At 39.6% G+C, this 20,077-nt stretch overlaps 2 protein-coding genes across 2 annotated transcripts; one reads left to right on the top strand and one right to left on the bottom strand.

Annotated features, from left to right (window-relative positions):
* The first annotated feature begins 2 nt into the window (after nt 1-2).
* LOC124269767 lies at nt 3-1,568 on the top strand. The gene is made up of 3 exons (XM_046704808.1): nt 3-142; nt 364-490; nt 886-1,568. Exons 1-3 carry the CDS (start codon nt 52-54, stop codon nt 1,367-1,369), a joined length of 702 nt encoding a protein of 233 aa, XP_046560764.1. The 5' UTR covers nt 3-51; the 3' UTR covers nt 1,370-1,568.
* An 84-nt stretch (nt 1,569-1,652) lies between these two features.
* On the bottom strand, nt 1,653-19,057 carry LOC124269725. Its single transcript, XM_046704753.1, has 10 exons — nt 18,616-19,057; nt 17,374-17,619; nt 16,784-16,928; nt 15,374-15,504; nt 12,388-12,508; nt 10,462-10,543; nt 4,905-4,962; nt 4,015-4,269; nt 2,729-2,885; nt 1,653-1,671 (listed from the first exon to the last, which is right to left on the bottom strand). Exons 1-10 carry the CDS (start codon nt 18,839-18,841, stop codon nt 1,653-1,655), a joined length of 1,440 nt encoding a protein of 479 aa, XP_046560709.1. The 5' UTR covers nt 18,842-19,057.
* Between the last annotated feature and the right edge of the window lie 1,020 nt (nt 19,058-20,077).

The following is a 20,077-nucleotide window of genomic DNA, read 5'->3' as shown; positions in this document are numbered from 1 at the left end:
GCTGTTTCATCGTCCACTCTGAAAAAGGTGCTCAATGAAGTCATCATATCCATGTCAAGTCGTTTCTCCGACATAACTGATTCTCTACTTTCTGCATCCTCCCTTGCAGATTTGAAGTCATGGCCAGATACATTTGATTCAGGTGTGTTGTATATTATGCAAAAACTCCTAATTTATTGAGTATTTATGTCATGGATGAACTTTTGAGAGGCATTCTAGTATGTGAGGCATTTTTTACGTCATTAATATGTTAACAGATGATGATTTCATAATACAATTCATGAAACATGTCAGTTGCAATCATGAAACAACAAATGCTCCATATGGCATTTATTTTTTGCAAATGTGATCTTTTTTTCAAAGAGTTTGGAGCAGACAAACTTACAGCCATCACAGACCACTACAGAGAGTTCCTCACCGACCGTACTGACATTGAGCTTGATCTGATTGACCAGGAGTGGATGAGTCTAAAAACTAAGATCTACAATAGGTAAAGAAAAACAATTGCAGGCCATGATTTATCTTCTTCTTATTGTATAGACATCAGCAATTACAGTGCACTTGTGTTTTATAGTCTCTATAGACAAATACAAGATGCATGCTGTGGAAAGTATCATTCAGGGTTATCACTCACTCTATGAATGCAAAGGCTTATATACACTTGGTGATGTACATTGCATTTCATATCTACAGTTTAGGTATGTTCAAAAGGGAACTGTCAAGTATGGATGCTTGTAACTAACATGGGAAATAAACATCAGCTATGTTGAATTACTAAAGAAAGTAAAGAAGAAATGTTTATGTTAGTAAGGTTTTGAATATAGTCTGCCTAAAGTAAAATGATAACCTTCATTCAGTTATAAAATGTGATATCGTTATTTTCAGTCACAAGCCTTCAGAACTGTCCTGGAATGTTGTGTGGGAAACCTATGGAGAGACACACAAGAATTGTCTGCACATGATTGACCTTCTGTTGACTTTACCTGGCTCCACAGCAGAATGTGAACGTGGATTTTCTCAGCTAAAAATTATCAAAACGGAAATCAGAAACAAACTGAGCAGCTCCACAGTGTCAAATCTCTTGACAGTCCAACTAAATTCTGAAGAGGTGGAAGATTACGATGCAACTCAGGCCATCCATCATTGGTTGCGAGTAAAACCTCGCAGAACACGACACCTAGAAAGAAAACTCACCACTCTCACAGCTAAAGATGACAATGATACTGTTTATGTTGAGAATGAAACAGAACTGCAAGATCCAGCTCTCAAGGCAACAGTAGAGGACTCTGACAGTTCTGATGATAGTTGTTATGATTCTGAAGAATCTGTTGTCTCGAGTGACTACTCTGACTGTGACATTGATATCTAGCTCAAAGTTGTATAAGCACACAGTGCACAGGTTGTAAATATTTAATGGTTCATTAAGTTATTGTTCATAATAAGTTGCTTTCCAGGCTCGATTATTTACAGACCGCCTCCATATAGTTGGAATATTGCTGAGTGTGGAATAAAAATGAACTCACTCACTCATAATATGTTGCCTAATCAATACAAATTTGATTTATGAATGATATGTGTTTGTTTTTGTCAGTTATTGCAAAAATGTAAATTAAAAAAGTGGGCAGGCAACTTTCAAGTTGGGCAGGCAACATTTATGGGCCACCAGCCCGGCTGTCAGGTTGAGTTGAAAAATTATTTCAATCACTGAGTTTAGTACATGAATTTTTACATCAGTTTAGAAAAAGGAAATGTCTATACAACCAAGTGGATAATTTTAGTTGACGGAGACGTTGAGCGCGATGGCGACGGTCCTGACGTCGGGTCTCCTGGCTCTCAGTCCAATCACTCTTAACCTGTTCCGTACAGTTTGACCGGATATCCTCCGAAGTCCAGGCACCCTGGCTGCTGTGCTCTCACAGCAGGCAGGACGATCACGCAAATGTAGTAACCAGAAGTACCGATCTTGGGCTGAAGTGGTGACTCGAGGTCTGCTTGTACGGGGACGGTCATTTGTTAAACCTGTTTGGTTGTAACGAGCTGCAAGCCGTGATATCGTGCTCAGACTAACATTCAGACGCCTGGCAACAGAAGATTCTTTCAATGGCGATGTTCCGTGTCGCAGCGTCAAGACATGGCGTAGTGATTTGACCTTGAAACCCCTTCAAAACGAATGACGATTTCCGAAAGTAATCTGGATATTTATAGCCAGACAGTGCATGCTCTTTGCTGCACAATTTCAACTGGAAGGTGACTTCTGTTGCGTTGTGGCGGTTCCTTTTTAATCCTTGTAAGATATCAACATTTTCAGGTCATGTCGATGTTTCACTTGTAAAATTGTGTAAAATCATGTTCTGAACACTTTTGTTACATATTTTGACGATTGTTTGAACTCAATAGGTAATTAATGGACTTTAAAATACAAAATGCCTATGCGTTTCTTTTTTGGGATAATATATATATATTTGACATCTTTCGATGACTGGGGCGGTGGGGTAGCCTAGTAGGCTAAAGCGTTCGGTGCTAGCTATATAGTGGCCATAGCGTTCGCGAAAACCCGGGTTCGATTCCCACATGGGTATAATGTATAAAGCCCATTTTGTGGTGTCCCCGTCGTGATATTGCTGGAACATTGCTAAAAGTGCCATAAACTCACTCACTTTATGGTTAAATCCTTTGATGGACAGCAGACCAGGTTATGGATCAAAATCAGATTGGTTATAAAACGTACCTTTTATCTTCGTCAAGTTCCACATGCATTGGCTTGATTCTGTTCGCAATGATCCGAGGTTTCTCAGAACTCTTCCATTTCATCCTGTTTATGCCATTTGTTGTCACGTAGAAAATCAGCTTTGCTTTCTTGTCATACTTTACAGTGACGAGCTTGCCTTAAACGAAACGCAAGAATTTGGTCACATTGACAATTGGGGGAATTAAAATGTCACATTTAAAAATTTTAAAAATAAATCAATTAAAAAAAACTTGTCACACTTCGGTTCTTGAGTGTTTGTTTGGTTGTTCCTTAACGCCGTTGGCGGTGGGGTAGCCTAATGGTTAAAGCGTCCGCTCGTCACGCTGAAGACCCAGGTTCGATTCCCCACATCAGTACAATGTGTGTACGCCGTGATATTGCTGGAATATTGCTAAAAGAGGCGTAACCAAGTCGGCAGGAACCAAGTCAGCAGATGCTAGTAGGGTGGACAGCGGCACCAAGAATAGAACTTGAATCATACGATAATTACAATGAACAGTATGCCAATTGTTTAATTCTGGAACTGTTTAACATTTTACAGTTTTACATTCGTTGAAACAGGTTAACGTTTGTTTCCTTGTTTCTTGTTTAACACAGCGATATAGTGGCGGTCTGTAAATAATCGGGCATGGATCAGACAATCCACTGATCAACAGCATGAGCATCTAACTACGCAATTGGGATACAATGACATGTGTGAACCAAGTCAGCGAACCTGACCACCCGATCCCTTTAGTCGCCTCTTATGATAAGCATGGGTTGCTGAAGGTCAATTGTAACCGAGATCTTCACGGCCCTAACGTGCTAAAACGTGCAACTGATACAGACGTATGCATTTGCGACATTCGAGAGGTCATTAAGAAATAACATGGCTTCCACATATATATTGGTGGGTTGGGGTGCGTGCTCACTGTTGTCAAATAGGTGTTACAAAAAAATTTATGGAAAAGCCACATAAACTCGGTTCGCCTAATGTCTGCAAGAGATGTATGATCCCCAGGGAGTTGAGATGGATAATACGATGTGAGTTTGACATCCAATGCTCTGGGGAAAATCAAAGCGCCTTTGAGCAGCTGAGCTGGATATTGGCGCCATTAAAATAAATAAAAAAAGAAATAAAAGAAATAAATTTACGTTATGAAAAGAATCTCCATACCACGATTCCGATAATGCCACAAACGTGTGTCTGTGGAATTGGTAAGCTGTGACGACTAATTCAAGCATCTAAAACGACATCCTACAGAACAACTGCTTAAAATATATACCTCGTCGCCAGGACACCTCCCTTAACCTTTTCGGAGCCTTAACCGCCAGATATGATGAAAACACACTTTTTTTGCCGACCCATTTCAGCGTATTATGAAATGGGCAAAATTCGACAGCAACAAGTTTGTTCTTCTTCGGAAAACTGATCTGGATGGCGCTGCTTTGTTTTGGCAGCTGGAACTCGTAAACAGCTTTGTTTTCAGCTGCCATGACCAACAAGGAAGGACCCTTTTTAGCAACAGTTTTCTCCTTTCCTGAAATGTTAAGGTTAGCACTAACATACACGGAATAACAGTTCCAACTCGTATATTGGAAAAGGTAGTTCTTTATTACAATCCTTGCGGCTGTGTGAACTTGAAAAGAACTTAAGCTGGTTCGTCTTACAAAACCACTGCTATGTTACGTTTTCGATCTTGCATGCTAATTGTTATGTCACTTTAGATGCCTTTATCTACGAGAACACACTGTATATGTACATTATGAACCTTTCTGGAATGCCAAAAACAAATTTGGGAGCCAATCACAGACGTTTCGAACTGTCGGATCTATAGCACACAATTGCATTTGTTTCTGTTTGCTTGTTCTGTAGTCTCCAATTAATACATTCACAACAGCCGATAATGGTTAATAATGGAATCAAGGAATTGTGTAAACCAGTTGAGAAATGATGTGAAGAATAATCAAACTTCAAGTCCAGAATAATCAAAGCACCAATGCTTTTCTTGTAGATCTGAATCGACCAAAAATAAACACTACAGTTATTTTCATAAAATCTCGATCAATACACAATCCTGGCACCAAATATAGAGATCTTGCCTAAAAAACAAGAATTACAGCCTACATGTCACTGCTATCAGGTAAGCATATTAGAAAATGATGTTTAACTCACCTTTTTTAGAGCTGCGTTGTTTTTGTGGAGTATTCCGTATATCCTTAGCAGCTACAACCTACCAAATACGACAGCAGAGATACTATTAGGTAAATATATATGAACATGTTAGCAGCTACAACCTACAAAATACGACAGCAGAGATACTATTCGGTAAATATATAGGAACATGTTAGCAGCTACAACCTACAAAATACGACAGCAGAGATACTATTCGGTAAATATATAGGAACATGTTAGCAGCTACAACCTACAAAATACGACAGCAGAGATACTATTCGGTAAATATATAGGAACATGTTAGCAGCTACAACCTACAAAATACGACAGCAGAGATACTATTCGGTAAATATATAGGAACATGTTAGCAGCTACAACCTACAAAATACGACAGCAGAGATACTATTCGGTAAATATATAGGAACATGTTAGCAGCTACAACCTACAAAATACGACAGCAGAGATACTATTCGGTAAATATATAGGAACATGTTAGCAGCTACAACCTACAAAATACGACAGCAGAGATACTATTCGGTAAATATATAGGAACATGTTAGCAGCTACAACCTACAAAATACGACAGCAGAGATACTATTCGGTAAATATATAGGAACATGTTAGCAGCTACAACCTACAAAATACGACAGCAGAGATACTATTCGGTAAATATATAGGAACATGTTAGCAGCTACAACCTACAAAATACGACAGCAGAGATACTATTCGGTAAATATATAGGAACATGTTAGCAGCTACAACCTACAAAATACGACAGCAGAGATACTATTCGGTAAATATATAGGAACATGTTAGCAGCTACAACCTACAAAATACGACAGCAGAGATACTATTCGGTAAATATATAGGAACATGTTAGCAGCTACAACCTACAAAATACGACAGCAGAGATACTATTCGGTAAATATATAGGAACATGTTAGCAGCTACAACCTACAAAATACGACAGCAGAGATACTATTCGGTAAATATATAGGAACATGTTAGCACAACTACAACCTACAAAATATTCGACAGCAGAGATACTATTCGGTAAATATATAGGAACATGTTAGCAGCTACAACCTACAAAATACGACAGCAGAGATACTATTCGGTAAATATATAGGAACATGTTAGCAGCTACAACCTACAAAATACGACAGCAGAGATACTATTCGGTAAATATATAGGAACATGTTAGCAGCTACAACCTACAAAATACGACAGCAGAGATACTATTCGGTAAATATATAGGAACATGTTAGCAGCTACAACCTACAAAATACGACAGCAGAGATACTATTCGGTAAATATATAGGAACATGTTAGCAGCTACAACCTACAAAATACGACAGCAGAGATACTATTCGGTAAATATATAGGAACATGTTAGCAGCTACAACCTACAAAATACGACAGCAGAGATACTATTCGGTAAATATATAGGAACATGTTAGCAGCTACAACCTACAAAATACGACAGCAGAGATACTATTCGGTAAATATATAGGAACATGTTAGCAGCTACAACCTACAAAATACGACAGCAGAGATACTATTCGGTAAATATATAGGAACATGTTAGCAGCTACAACCTACAAAATACGACAGCAGAGATACTATTCGGTAAATATATAGGAACATGTTAGCAGCTACAACCTACAAAATACGACAGCAGAGATACTATTCGGTAAATATATAGGAACATGTTAGCAGCTACAACCTACAAAATACGACAGCAGAGATACTATTCGGTAAATATATAGGAACATGTTAGCAGCTACAACCTACAAAATACGACAGCAGAGATACTATTCGGTAAATATATAGGAACATGTTAGCAGCTACAACCTACAAAATACGACAGCAGAGATACTATTCGGTAAATATATAGGAACATGTTAGCATGCTACAACCTACAAAATACGACAGCAGAGATACTATTCGGTAAATATATAGGAACATGTTAGCAGCTACAACCTACAAAATACGACAGCAGAGATACTATTCGGTAAATATATAGGAACATGTTAGCAGCTACAACCTACAAAATACGACAGCAGAGATACTATTCGGTAAATATATAGGAACATGTTAGCAGCTACAACCTACAAAATACGACAGCAGAGATACTATTCGGTAAATATATAGGAACATGTTAGCAGCTACAACCTACAAAATACGACAGCAGAGATACTATTCGGTAAATATATAGGAACATGTTAGCAGCTACAACCTACAAAATACGACAGCAGAGATACTATTCGGTAAATATATAGGAACATGTTAGCAGCTACAACCTACAAAATACGACAGCAGAGATACTATTCGGTAAATATATAGGAACATGTTAGCAGCTACAACCTACAAAATACGACAGCAGAGATACTATTCGGTAAATATATAGGAACATGTTAGCAGCTACAACCTACAAAATACGACAGCAGAGATACTATTCGGTAAATATATAGGAACATGTTAGCAGCTACAACCTACAAAATACGACAGCAGAGATACTATTCGGTAAATATATAGGGGAACATGTTAGCAGCTACAACCTACAAAATACGACAGCAGAGATACTATTCGGTAAATATATAGGAACATGTTAGCAGCTACAACCTACAAAATACGACAGCAGAGATACTATTCGGTAAATATATAGGAACATGTTAGCAGCTACAACCTACAAAATACGACAGCAGAGATACTATTCGGTAAATATATAGGAACATGTTAGCAGCTACAACCTACAAAATACGACAGCAGAGATACTATTCGGTAAATATATAGGAACATGTTAGCAGCTACAACCTACAAAATACGACAGCAGAGATACTATTCGGTAAATATATAGGAACATGTTAGCAGCTACAACCTACAAAATACGACAGCAGAGATACTATTCGGTAAATATATAGGAACATGTTAGCAGCTACAACCTACAAAATACGACAGCAGAGATACTATTCGGTAAATATATAGGAACATGTTAGCAGCTACAACCTACAAAATACGACAGCAGAGATACTATTCGGTAAATATATAGGAACATGTTAGCAGCTACAACCTACAAAAATACGACAGCAGAGATACTATTCGGTAAATATATAGGAACATGTTAGCAGCTACAACCTACAAAATACGACAGCAGAGATACTATTCGGTAAATATATAGGAACATGTTAGCAGCTACAACCTACAAAATACGACAGCAGAGATACTATTCGGTAAATATATAGGAACATGTTAGCAGCTACAACCTACAAAATACGACAGCAGAGATACTATTCGGTAAATATATAGGAACATGTTAGCAGCTACAACCTACAAAATACGACAGCAGAGATACTATTCGGTAAATATATAGGAACATGTTAGCAGCTACAACCTACAAAATACGACAGCAGAGATACTATTCGGTAAATATATAGGAACATGTTAGCAGCTACAACCTACAAAATACGACAGCAGAGATACTATTCGGTAAATATATAGGAACATGTTAGCAGCTACAACCTACAAAATACGACAGCAGAGATACTATTCGGTAAATATATAGGAACATGTTAGCAGCTACAACCTACAAAATACGACAGCAGAGATACTATTCGGTAAATATATAGGAACATGTTAGCAGCTACAACCTACAAAATACGACAGCAGAGATACTATTCGGTAAATATATAGGAACATGTTAGCAGCTACAACCTACAAAATACGACAGCAGAGATACTATTCGGTAAATATATAGGAACATGTTAGCAGCTACAACCTACAAAATACGACAGCAGAGATACTATTCGGTAAATATATAGGAACATGTTAGCAGCTACAACCTACAAAATACGACAGCAGAGATACTATTCGGTAAATATATAGGAACATGTTAGCAGCTACAACCTACAAAATACGACAGCAGAGATACTATTCGGTAAATATATAGGAACATGTTAGCAGCTACAACCTACAAAATACGACAGCAGAGATACTATTCGGTAAATATATAGGAACATGTTAGCAGCTACAACCTACAAAATACTATTCGGTACAAGGCTACAACTACGAAATATATATAGGAACATGTTAGACAACCTACAAAATACGATAGCAGGAGATACTATTCGGTAAATATATAGGAACATGTTAGCAGCTACAACCTACAAAATACGACAGCAGAGATACTATTCGGTAAATATATAGGAACATGTTAGCAGCTACAACCTACAAAATACGACAGCAAGATACTATTCGGTAAATATATAGGAACATGTTAGCAGCTACAACCTACAAAATACGACAGCAGGAGATACTATTCGGTAAATATATAGGAACATGTTAGCAGCTACAACCTACAAAATACGACAGCAGTTAGATACTATTCGGTAAATATATAGGAACATGTTAGCAGCTACAACCTACAAAATACGACAGCAGAGATACTATTCGGTAAATATATAGGAACATGTTAGCAGCTACAACCTACAAAATACGACAGCAGAGATACTATTCGGTAAATATATAGGAACATGTTAGCAGCTACAACCTACAAAATACGACAGCAGAGATACTATTCGGTAAATATATAGGAACATGTTAGCAGCTACAACCTACAAAATACGACAGCAGAGATGCTATTCGGTAAATATATAGGAACATGTTAGCAGCTACAACCTACAAAATACGACAGCAGAGATACTATTCGGTAAATATATAGGAACATGTTAGCAGCTACAACCTACAAAATACGACAGCAGAGATACTATTCGGTAAATATATAGGAACATGTTAGCAGCTACAACCTACAAAATACGACAGCAGAGATACTATTCGGTAAATATATAGGAACATGTTAGCAGCTACAACCTACAAAATACGACAGCAGAGATACTATTCGGTAAATATATAGGAACATGTTAGACTTAGTTCATTGGTTCTTTGACGGACGCAGCAATATTCCAGCTATATGGTGGCGGTCTGTAAATAATCGATCACTGACAATCCAGTGATAAACATCATGAGCATCGATGTACGTAATTTGAATACGATGACATGTGTCAACCAAGTCAGCGAGTCTGACCACCCAATCCCGTAAGTCGTCTCTTACCACAAGCATGGGTTACTGAAGATCAATTCTAACCCTGACCCCGCGGTTAAGTAAATGGGTTTTATTACTAAACATGAATCATGTTGAAGACATTAGTAGTGTAGATGACACTGCCAATAACTTTCAGGTATGCTCACTCGCTTATATTACAGCTTTATCATGGCAAAACGGGATGAGAGACAAGACCTAAAAACATAAGATAGAACAATGGTCTTTTCATGAAAACGGGTTGCATTGGATGAGAGAAACATTAAGATAGAAGACAATGCTTTTCATGGCTGTAAAACGGGTTGCATTGGATGAGAGAGAGAGAGAGAGAGAGAGAGAGAGAGAGAGAGAGAGAGAGAGAGAGAGAGAGAGAGAGAGAGAGTTGCTAAAAACATTAAGATAGAAGACAATGCTTTTCATGGCTGTAGTTGTTGATTGTTCTTCATTGTTTCAACTTACTTGTATCTCGCCACGTGTAATTCTGTGTTTATATGGCAGTTCTTGTCTTGTGAAGTGTTTAGGGGTCATTATATATATTCCACTACAACAGAAATATAAGTCTTCCAGCCACAACTATAAAGTCGCCCTGAATACCACCATAGGTGGGCAATGTCGCGATGTAATGGAAATATCGTTAGAAGAGGTGTTATAACTGACACAATCACTTACCCATGTGTTCCGAGGTCCAAGGTTAACACCAATGAGACCGCATCCGTGGTGTAGTGATTAGAGCGTCAGCCCGGAGAGCAGAAGGTCACGGGTTCGATCCCCGGCCGCAGTTAAGCATGAATACCCCAATCAGACACATTATACTGACTCCGAGCCGACCAGTCCTTGTTCTGCCCATTAATGCCGAGCGCCAGGCAGGGACCAATAAGTACCATATTTTAAAGAATTTTGGTATGACGCTGCCGGGGATCGAACCCGCGACCTTGCGCTCTCCGGGCGAACGCTCTAACCACTACACCACGGATGTGGTCCAGTGATGCAATGGAGTGAGTGAGTTAAGATTTACAGTCATATCGGCAATATTTCAACCATATCGTGACTAACACAAGTTATGAATACACGATAAACACAATTAAATTATAAAAAACCTGTCGACAAAAGACAGTAAAGACTAGAATATCAGTGTTAAAACTAACACACTCACTCACCTATGAGATTCAAGGTTAACAACTGAGACCTTGGCATAATAGCTAAGTTGGACACCATACTAATGGCAGGTGACGTGCAAAAACCTTAATTTAACCTTAATTTAAGAGCACCGGTTTACCTATTCTTGGATAATACTGAAAAATACTGTTAACTTTATATTCAACATTTAACTGCAAGAACATTACCTCAAAGTGGTTCAAATCATCCATCTTCGTCCCCAGCTGACCCGTGAAGATCCGGGTTAGAATTGATCTTCAGTAACCAATGCTTGTATTAAGAGGCGATTAACGGGATCGGGTGTTCAGGCTCGCTGACTTGGTTGACACATGTCACCGTATCCCAATTGCGTAGATCGATGCTCATGCTGTTGATCAGTGGATTGTGTAATCAAGACTCGACTATTTACAGACCGCCGCCACATACCTGGAATATTGCTGTGCAGCGTAAAACAAAACTCACTCACTCGTCCCCAGCTAACGCCATTCATACCCAATTTCCAGCGGTATAACGGGAGTCTTTGAATTCTCAAATGTGTGGACCAGACAACCGAGTGGTTAACATTATGAACACTGATCAGTTAGGATACGATGACATGCATCTTTCAAGTCAAATCATTCGAGCCTGACCACCCGATCCCGTTAGTCGCGTCTTACGACAAGCATGGGTTGCTGAAGATCAGTTCTACCCCTGATCTTCACCAGTAAGCCAATAATACTAATCGCCTTACCGTGACAGTGTCAACATGTACAGTCTGTCTCTGTATACTAATCGCCTTATCGTGACAGTGTCAATATGTACAGTCTGTCTCTGTATACTAATCGCCTTATCGTGACAGTGTCAATATGTACAGTCTGTCTCTGTATACTAATGGCCTTACCGTGACAGTGTCAATATGTACAGTCTGTCTCTGTATACTAATCGCCTTATCGTAACAATGTCAATATGTACAGTCTGTCTCTGTATACTAATCGCTTTACCGTGACAGTGTCAACATGTACAGTCTGTCTCTGTATACTAATGGCCTTATCGTGACAGTGTCAATATGTACAGTCTGTCTCTGTATACTAATCGCCTTATCGTGACAATGTCCATATGTACAGTCTGTCTCTGTATACTAATCGCCTTACCGTGACAGTGTCAATAAGTACAGTCTGTCTCTGTATACTAATGGCCTTACCGTGACAGTGTCAATATGTACAGTCTGTCTCTGTATACTAATCGCCTTACCGTGACAGTGTCAATATGTACAGTCTGTCTCTGTACTCGGCAAAATCAGAACATGAAGCCGTGATCTGTTTCAACTTGAAAGGGCAAGGCGTCGATGGCTTCACGGCTCGATAGTTTGGTGCTGGAGCACATGAATATGCAAGTGTACCTAAAATGAACAGTCGTGTTGTTAAACTGCTAGACATACCATGGAAAATCATTACTTTACACAAATCAGTAGGAAAACAAAGTACTACGTCTACAACGAACACGCTTGTAGTGAACTGGTTGATGTAACGAACATTTTTTTTCTTCGACTACTTGCATATATTCTGATGGAAATGCGTATAACGAACTGCGGTTGTAACGAACCAATCTCAGTGGACCCTGCGAGTTCGTTTTAACAGCACGTTTAATTGATTTATATGATAGCAAATGGATATTTTGATTTGAAATAGAATATAATGGTTCATGCTGTTCATGATGTCAAGAGTTAGTTAGTGAGTTGGGTTTTACGCCTCTTTAACCTATATGCCATTAATATCACGGCAGGGAACACCATAATTGGGCTTCTCACAGTGTACTCATGTTGGGTACCGAGCCCGTCACGAGCGAACGCTTTAAGTTAGGCTACCCTCATGGTGTCTTCATACAGTGTACCCATGTTGGGAATCGAACCCGTGACGAGCAAACGCTTTAACCATGAGGCTACCCTCATGATGTCTTACCCACAATCAAACCCGCCACGACCCATGTTGGAAATCACACAGTGTAACTGTGACGAACCCGCGAAGCCGCTTTAACCATGAGGCTACCCTCATGATGTCTTCGCACATGTGTACCCATGTTGGGATGCTGCTACCCTCATGATGTCCTCATACAGTGTACCCATGTTGGGAATCGAACCCGTGACGAGCGAACGCTTTAACGCTTTGTCCTCACACCATTATGGGGAATCTACCCTCATGATGTCTTCACACAGTGTACCCATGTTGGGAATCGAACCTGTGACCATGAGCGAACTCTTTAACCATTTAACCATGAGGCTACCCTCATGATGTCTTCACACAGTGTACCCATGTTGGTAATCGAACTCGTGACGAGCGAACGCTTTAACCATGAGGCTACCCTCATGTTGTGTCTAGATGCTACCCTCTGATGATGTTTGGAAAGTTGCCAGTGATTTAATGAGACTTCTCGGTGTAATTTATACCATCATTTCTTTCCCTTTACACTGACAGTTCATACTGTAATTCACCATCCAAGAAAACTGTTATATCCGCGAAATCACCGTTAGGCCTCGAGTACCTTTGTCGACAACTGCCGATACAGGTAGCTTTCTACTGAGTAGTGCTCACATATACATTTACGTGTTGCTGTTTTCGCTTTTATAAAAATGGATAAGAAGTTAAACAGTTGAGGAATGTTTTGGTCTGTACACTTAGGGCTGCAACGATTCAGTTCTATTCGTCGAAAATCGAATCTGACACCTTAGTTTCGATTTTCGATAACCATTATCACTATTTCGATTCGATATTTGAATATCTTTTTAAGTTATTTCCACACAGCGAGAAAGTAATTTTAACTCCAACTCGCGCAGTTTCGAGCGCTGAAATAAGGCGAAACGTGATTTGTTGACGCCGGGCGAATTATCCAATGAAAATTGTTGTTGGTAGACATCGCCAAGTTGACGATGGATTTCACGCTGAAAAGCCGACTCACTTGAACTCTGATGTTTTTACTTGTAAGAAGAATCGAATCGAAAATCGATCGAATCGAGGGTCTAATATCGAAAATCGAATCGAATCTGGGTGAATCGTTGCAGCCCTAGTACGCATGTTCACATTCACAGTTCCATTGTAAAAGTGATTTGTAACTTTATAAATATATTACAATTGATTGATTAATTGATACGTTTATTATTTATTATTATAGGATATTTATATAGCGAACATATCCAGGCAACAGGTACAGGCATGCTCAAGGCGCTAATCAGAACTAGAATTCTTTTGGAAATAAAGATTCCATCAAATTGAAACACACCCGCTTGCAAAGTTCTGATTTGATTATATACGACTGGGTAGGGCTGGTGCTGAATTAATGTTTTGATCAATGTCGCTGATTTTTATGTTAATCATTAAATGTGTTCTTTGTAAAGCAAGTAGTATTTACTTCTTTATTTGATAAGATTTGACTTCATTATCATGATATAGTGGGGCGGTTTGGGTGCAAATTTGGGACATCGAATAATTCCAAACATTTCTGAATATGGATCAAACTCGGCAGTGGTGGCAGACAAATCAAGATGGCCGCAAAATTGGCTGAAATCTCTAATAACGTCCATTCTGCTCAATCTATAACTACTCGTCATATTCAGTACTTTTTCAGGATTATTGGTAACAGTGCTGGATGTCATTCACATCTAGTATGTAGCGCCCCCTGGTGTTGACAAAACTCTAAGATGGATGTAAATATTACATCGTTTAAGAATTTCACAAATGTTTTTTGCGCAATGTCAGTAATATTTGTTCAATTCAATTCAATTTAGTATTTAAATAAGTCGATGTTATGCGTTACCGAATGGTTCAGCTAAGGGCATTACTTTTTTATATGTTTCGCGTAGCCACCAAATTCTGAACATGGGTCGGTCGGTAGGGAAAACAGAAAATATAATTAATAAAGACAAAATTATCTGAATAATGTTCTTGGTTCTCATTTATTGTAATTCTTATTACAATTTCTCGCGTTCTTTGGACTTGTTGTAGGGAATTATTAATGGAATTGATTAATTAACATTTGATATGACGAGGCGGTACGTTTTAGGTTTGAGTCGGCGGTGTTGGAAGGAATGAAAAGAATGTTTTTGGGGGCGTCGGCAATAAAATTAGAAGGGTCGACCTGGCGATGAAAAACACAGAAAATAAAAATGCTGCCCTACTAAGCTCATTGTGGTATAAACGTAAACGCCGAAACGCACACTGGGTAGAGTCAAAACATTTGATCTTACCTTCTGCGTTGATGTACTTGAGGTCAGAAATATAACTTTTATTGGGGATCTTAGGCTTGCCCTCATACGTGATCTTCGATAGAAATGGCCTGCGAGGAGACGCCACGTTCACTGATGTCCAGTAGACACATCTGATGAATCCAAATAGGAAAGTATTAGGAACATGCATCAGGGGCGGATCCAAGATTTTGGAGAAGAGGGTGCACATACACCATGAAGTCCAAAGGTTTGGGGAAATGCTCCTCAGGGAATGTTTTCAGGGGGGTGGGGGGCCCTGTGCATCATTTAACCTTTACCATATGTGAGTGCCAGAGAGTTTAGTGGCATGGAGTTCAATCTTTGAAAGTCCTTTTGGTGTGACTGTGACTTCCATATCCATATGAAATCTCTGCTAAATGTCGATTGTACAATTTCTGATATATTAGCTATAAGGAGCATGTGTTTATGAATCGCTATATTTATGAATCGTTTATGACGTGAATAGATGATACCGGGTATTCGCGATACGGTGCACCACCGGTGGCACCAAACGCAAAGGCTAGTCAGTTGTTCACCTGAAAGTACCAACACGCCAACGTGTGGTACAAGTTAAACAGCACATTGCGTCGGGCATCATTTTTGACAATGTGACCTCAAATGTGACCTTCAATGATGTGACGCTGACCAAACAACTTCTGGACAAACGTCACATGACAAATCTTGATCAAAGAGCATGCTGGAGTGTACCCCAATGTGAAATGTAAACACCAAACGATTTTGCAGAGATTCGGAATCATATGCTTTAAGTGAGTGAGTGAGTGAGTGAGTTCAATTTTACGCCGCACTCAGCAATATTCCAGCTATACGGTCTGTAAATAATCGAGTCTGGACCAGACAATCCAGTGATCAACAGCATGAGCGTCGATCTGCGCAATAGGGAACCGATGACATGTGTCAACCAAGTCAGAGAGCCTGACCACTCGATCCCGTTAGTCGCCTCTTACGACAAGCATGGGTTACTGAAGATCAATATTCTAACCCGGACCTTCACCGGTACATATGCTTAAAGAAATAGACCCGCAATGAAGCAGCACCGCTGTTGCCAATGGGGATGCTTATTGATGAATGGTTTACCTTCAAATTTTATCAATGAGGAAATCCAGCATTTCACATATTGTCTTCTCAGTTGAATTAAGAGATCGGAACCTATGTTGTTTTATATTGTCTGCTCTGCCCGTTTCAGTCCAAACCATTTTGGTAGAATTCCAGGGATTAAACGACGCATCCGGATGACGAAACAACTGATATTATAACATACTGTGCATGCTGTTGTCATACGGTGCTCTAACGAGTTTGAGTGAATGAGTCACATCGGCAATATTTCGGCCATATCGTGGAACACTGGACTTGCATAAACTGCTTTCTACTTACTTTTCCTTTGTTGAAATCATCATATTAATCGGTCGCCGCACAGTTGCCATTGTTGTTGGTTTGTTTGAGCCCGTCTTTCTTCTCAATTTCGTGTCAGTCATGAGCAGCATGAAGTTGTCGTCACACTTGATGAATTTAGCTTCACCTGCCATTTATAGGACATATTAGAGAGAAAAATTGGGTAAAAATGACCCCATCCCCTTGCGTTTAGCTTAATTCACGTGTAAATGATCAAATGATTTCTATATTCCTTCTTCTTTTCATTCTTTCTTCTTTGCTTTTCTAGAATTCTTGACTTTCCTCACGATTTACTTTAACGAAAGATCCATTCTTTAAATACATCCATACAGCGGCGGTCTGTAAATAATCGAGTCTGGACCAGACAATCCAGTGATCAACATAATGAGCGTTGATCTACGCAGTTGGGATACGATGACATGTTTCAACCAAGTCAGTGAGACTGACCACCCGATCCTGTTAGTCGCCCCTCACGACAAGCATGGGTTGCTTAAGATCAGTTCTAACTTGGATCTTCACGGGTCTACACAAGCTTACTTTATGTTCGTACTGCAAAAATAATTTCAACATACTCAGTGCTTTATCTTTGTCTGAGCACTGCCATCCCGAGTGGTTGGTGAAACAAGTCCGCCCATCGTATAAAAACCATTGTAGTGTGTGGTTAGGGAAGCAGATCTCTATGGCAGTAACGTTCCCGTCAACACGAAGCTCCTGATAGCCAAAGTACGTATTGTTTGGTAGAGTGTAGATGTACACTCGCTTCATGTCCAGGTCTTTGACGATAAAGAAATCCTTCCCATGAGGGACATCTGCGACTTCTGAAAAGAATTTGTGTTCCAATATTAATGCATTCATAGTTCTGTATGAAAAGAAGCAAAGTTCTGGTTCAAAATTCTAACTATCAAATCTACCGTTAAAACAGTGAGTGAGCATGTGTTACTCCGCTTTTAAAGATACAAGAAATAGCTTCACACATCGTACTTATGTGGAGAATCAAACCCATGCGATGGGGTAGCTAGGTGGTTAAAGCATTTTTCGTCACCCAGAACACCCGGGTTCGATTCCCCACATGGGCGAAATGTGTGAAGCTCATTTCTGGTGTCATCTGCCGTGGTATTGCTGGACAATTCCTAACAGCGGCGTAAAACCACACTCACTCAATCGTCAACGTAACAGGAGAACACTTTGATCAATAACCACCATGCTACCCCACCGCCCTGTCATGTTATGAAGTAGGTAGTGTCAGGAAGTCATAACCATGAGGAAAATCTTTGACATTTTTTACTTACAAAAAGGCAGAAATAGCGTTATAGGTTTGTTATTAAAGTTCCGCTTAAGGATCCGTTTAACGTGAGTTAAGATATGACAACTACAGCTTCTGGTCATAGGTACTTTGGCATCAGACCCAGTATTTGCTCTTTTTATGAAAATAAATACATAACAATTCTTAAAACAGGAAATGTAATGACAACTGTGTATGGTTTTGCTATTTTAATGTACATCGGTATGGTTTTAGACTAATTTTAACATTTCACCCTGCAATATTACAAGGGCGGCAAAACAGAAGAAACGAAAATTGTATGTTATCAAGGAATCGAACCCTGACCTTGAGTTAACATTTCAACCACGAGGCTACCTCCTATTCAATAAATATTTAATTGTAACTACAGTTTATAGTTACTGAAACACACATTTCTACAATTTCGAATTTTCATAATTATTTAACTCCATTTGAGTTAAATGGTGATTTAATTGGTGACTCCGAGGTGTGTGTGGGGGATGCGGGGGGGGTGGGGTGGGTTATGGGTAGTGACCTGGTTGTGGCTCGGGCGCTTGAGTTGAAAAGATTCTACCCTCAGACGAACTTGTGGCAGCAGTTGCTGTGGCATGCTTGAACGTAATATCCCTTTGAGATGACGATTCTAGATTCGTCTTGCCAACAGTTGTTGTGTCCGCTGAAAGCCATGACACCACCAAAAGTAGATTTCCTGCGGACTGAAGGCACAGTGAAATTAGATGAATTTGCGGCAGCTGTTGCATGCTGCTTGGGACTATACCTTTGAGACGACGATTCCAGATTGGTCTTACCAACAGTAGTTGTGTCCGCTCTGAATGACCTCATGTCATCACCAACAGTAGATTGCCTGCGGACTGAAGGCACAGTGTCCGAAAGCAGCTTTGCAGTCTGAACCATGCTGTCCTTGTTCAACTTTCCCCCTGTAGTGTTTACTCTGGTGCCGTTGATGTAGCTAAACACATCTGTTTCTGCATCACGCCCACTATAGGTGTTTTGAGGAACCTGAAATTGTAGCCTGCGTTACGACTGATGACCGGTAGCAACATGTATGGCAGCAATAAATGTTTGTTTGTTTGTCGTTAAACGCCGTATATATCCCAGCTATATGGAAATAATCTGTAAATAATCGAGTCCAGACAATTCAGTGATCAACAGCATGAGCATATATCTACCCAACTGGGATACGATGACATGTGTCAACCAAGTCAACGTGTCTGACCACCCGATCCAGTTAGTCGTCTTTTACGACGAGCATCGGTTACAGAAGGCCAATTCTAACAGGTTCAGCAATACAAGACAACCATTATTTACTGTGAACCACCCACACCTATTATGCTGGGTTGACGGGAACGTTATTCTTTGCTTCTGGCCTCCTGAACTCGATTTGTAAAGGTTCGACATTAACAGACATTTACCCGCGTTCCAAAGTTATATTTCCTACACGATGACGATGCCTTCCTCAACGTTAGGTGTTCTAGGTACAGATATGTTTTATATTTCCAACACTTGACCATGCTTGGTTAGTTTCAATAGACATTGACCTCATACTTTTAAACTATTTCGAACTGAACACGTCGACTGACCTGACAATAATGGACCCGTAAAAATCGAGTTAGAATTCATTTTCTTCACCTCCTACTTGTCCCTAAGAGGCGACTAAAGATTCGACTGGTGCATGTCCTCGCATCCTGACAATAATGGACCCTGACAATAATGGACCCGTAAAAATCGAGTTAGAATTCATTTTCTTCACCTCCTACTTGTCCCTAACAGGCGACTAAAGATTCGACTGATGCATGTCCTCACCTCCCAATTGTCGATGCTCATGACGTCAACCCCTGGATTGACTGGAATATTTACAAACCGCCAGCATCTAGCTGGAATATTTACAAACCGCCAGCATCTAGCTTGAATATTGCTGAGCGCGGTTTAAACAACAAACAGAACCTATAAAGAATGAGTTTTGGTTTCCAAAAACA

The sequence above is a fragment of the Haliotis rubra genome, unplaced genomic scaffold, assembly GCF_003918875.1.
Source record: "Haliotis rubra isolate DU_JTF1 unplaced genomic scaffold, ASM391887v1 Scf147, whole genome shotgun sequence".
Lineage (NCBI taxonomy): Eukaryota > Metazoa > Mollusca > Gastropoda > Lepetellida > Haliotidae > Haliotis > Haliotis rubra.
The sequence above is the reverse complement of the archived record's forward strand: the minus strand, read 5'-3'. Positions and strand labels throughout refer to the sequence as shown.

What these genes read in the sequence shown, in the direction of transcription:
- LOC124269767 (XM_046704808.1), top strand. Translation starts at nt 52, where the DNA reads ATGTCAAGTCGTTTCTCCGACATAACTGATTCTCTACTTTCTGCATCC. An exon ending in GCCAGATACATTTGATTCAG is followed by an intron (nt 143 to 363) that starts GTGTGTTGTATA and finishes TTTTTTTCAAAG; the next exon opens with AGTTTGGAGCAGACAAACTT. An exon ending in AAAACTAAGATCTACAATAG is followed by an intron (nt 491 to 885) that starts GTAAAGAAAAAC and finishes CGTTATTTTCAG; the next exon opens with TCACAAGCCTTCAGAACTGT.
- LOC124269725 (XM_046704753.1), bottom strand. Translation starts at nt 18,841, where the DNA reads ATGCAACAGCTGCCGCAAATTCATCTAATTTCACTGTGCCTTCAGTCC. An exon ending in ACAACGCAGCTCTAAAAAAG is followed by an intron (nt 4,270 to 4,904) that starts GTGAGTTAAACA and finishes TTAACATTTCAG; the next exon opens with GAAAGGAGAAAACTGTTGCT. An exon ending in GGAGGTGTCCTGGCGACGAG is followed by an intron (nt 2,886 to 4,014) that starts GTATATATTTTA and finishes GTTTCGTTTAAG; the next exon opens with GCAAGCTCGTCACTGTAAAG.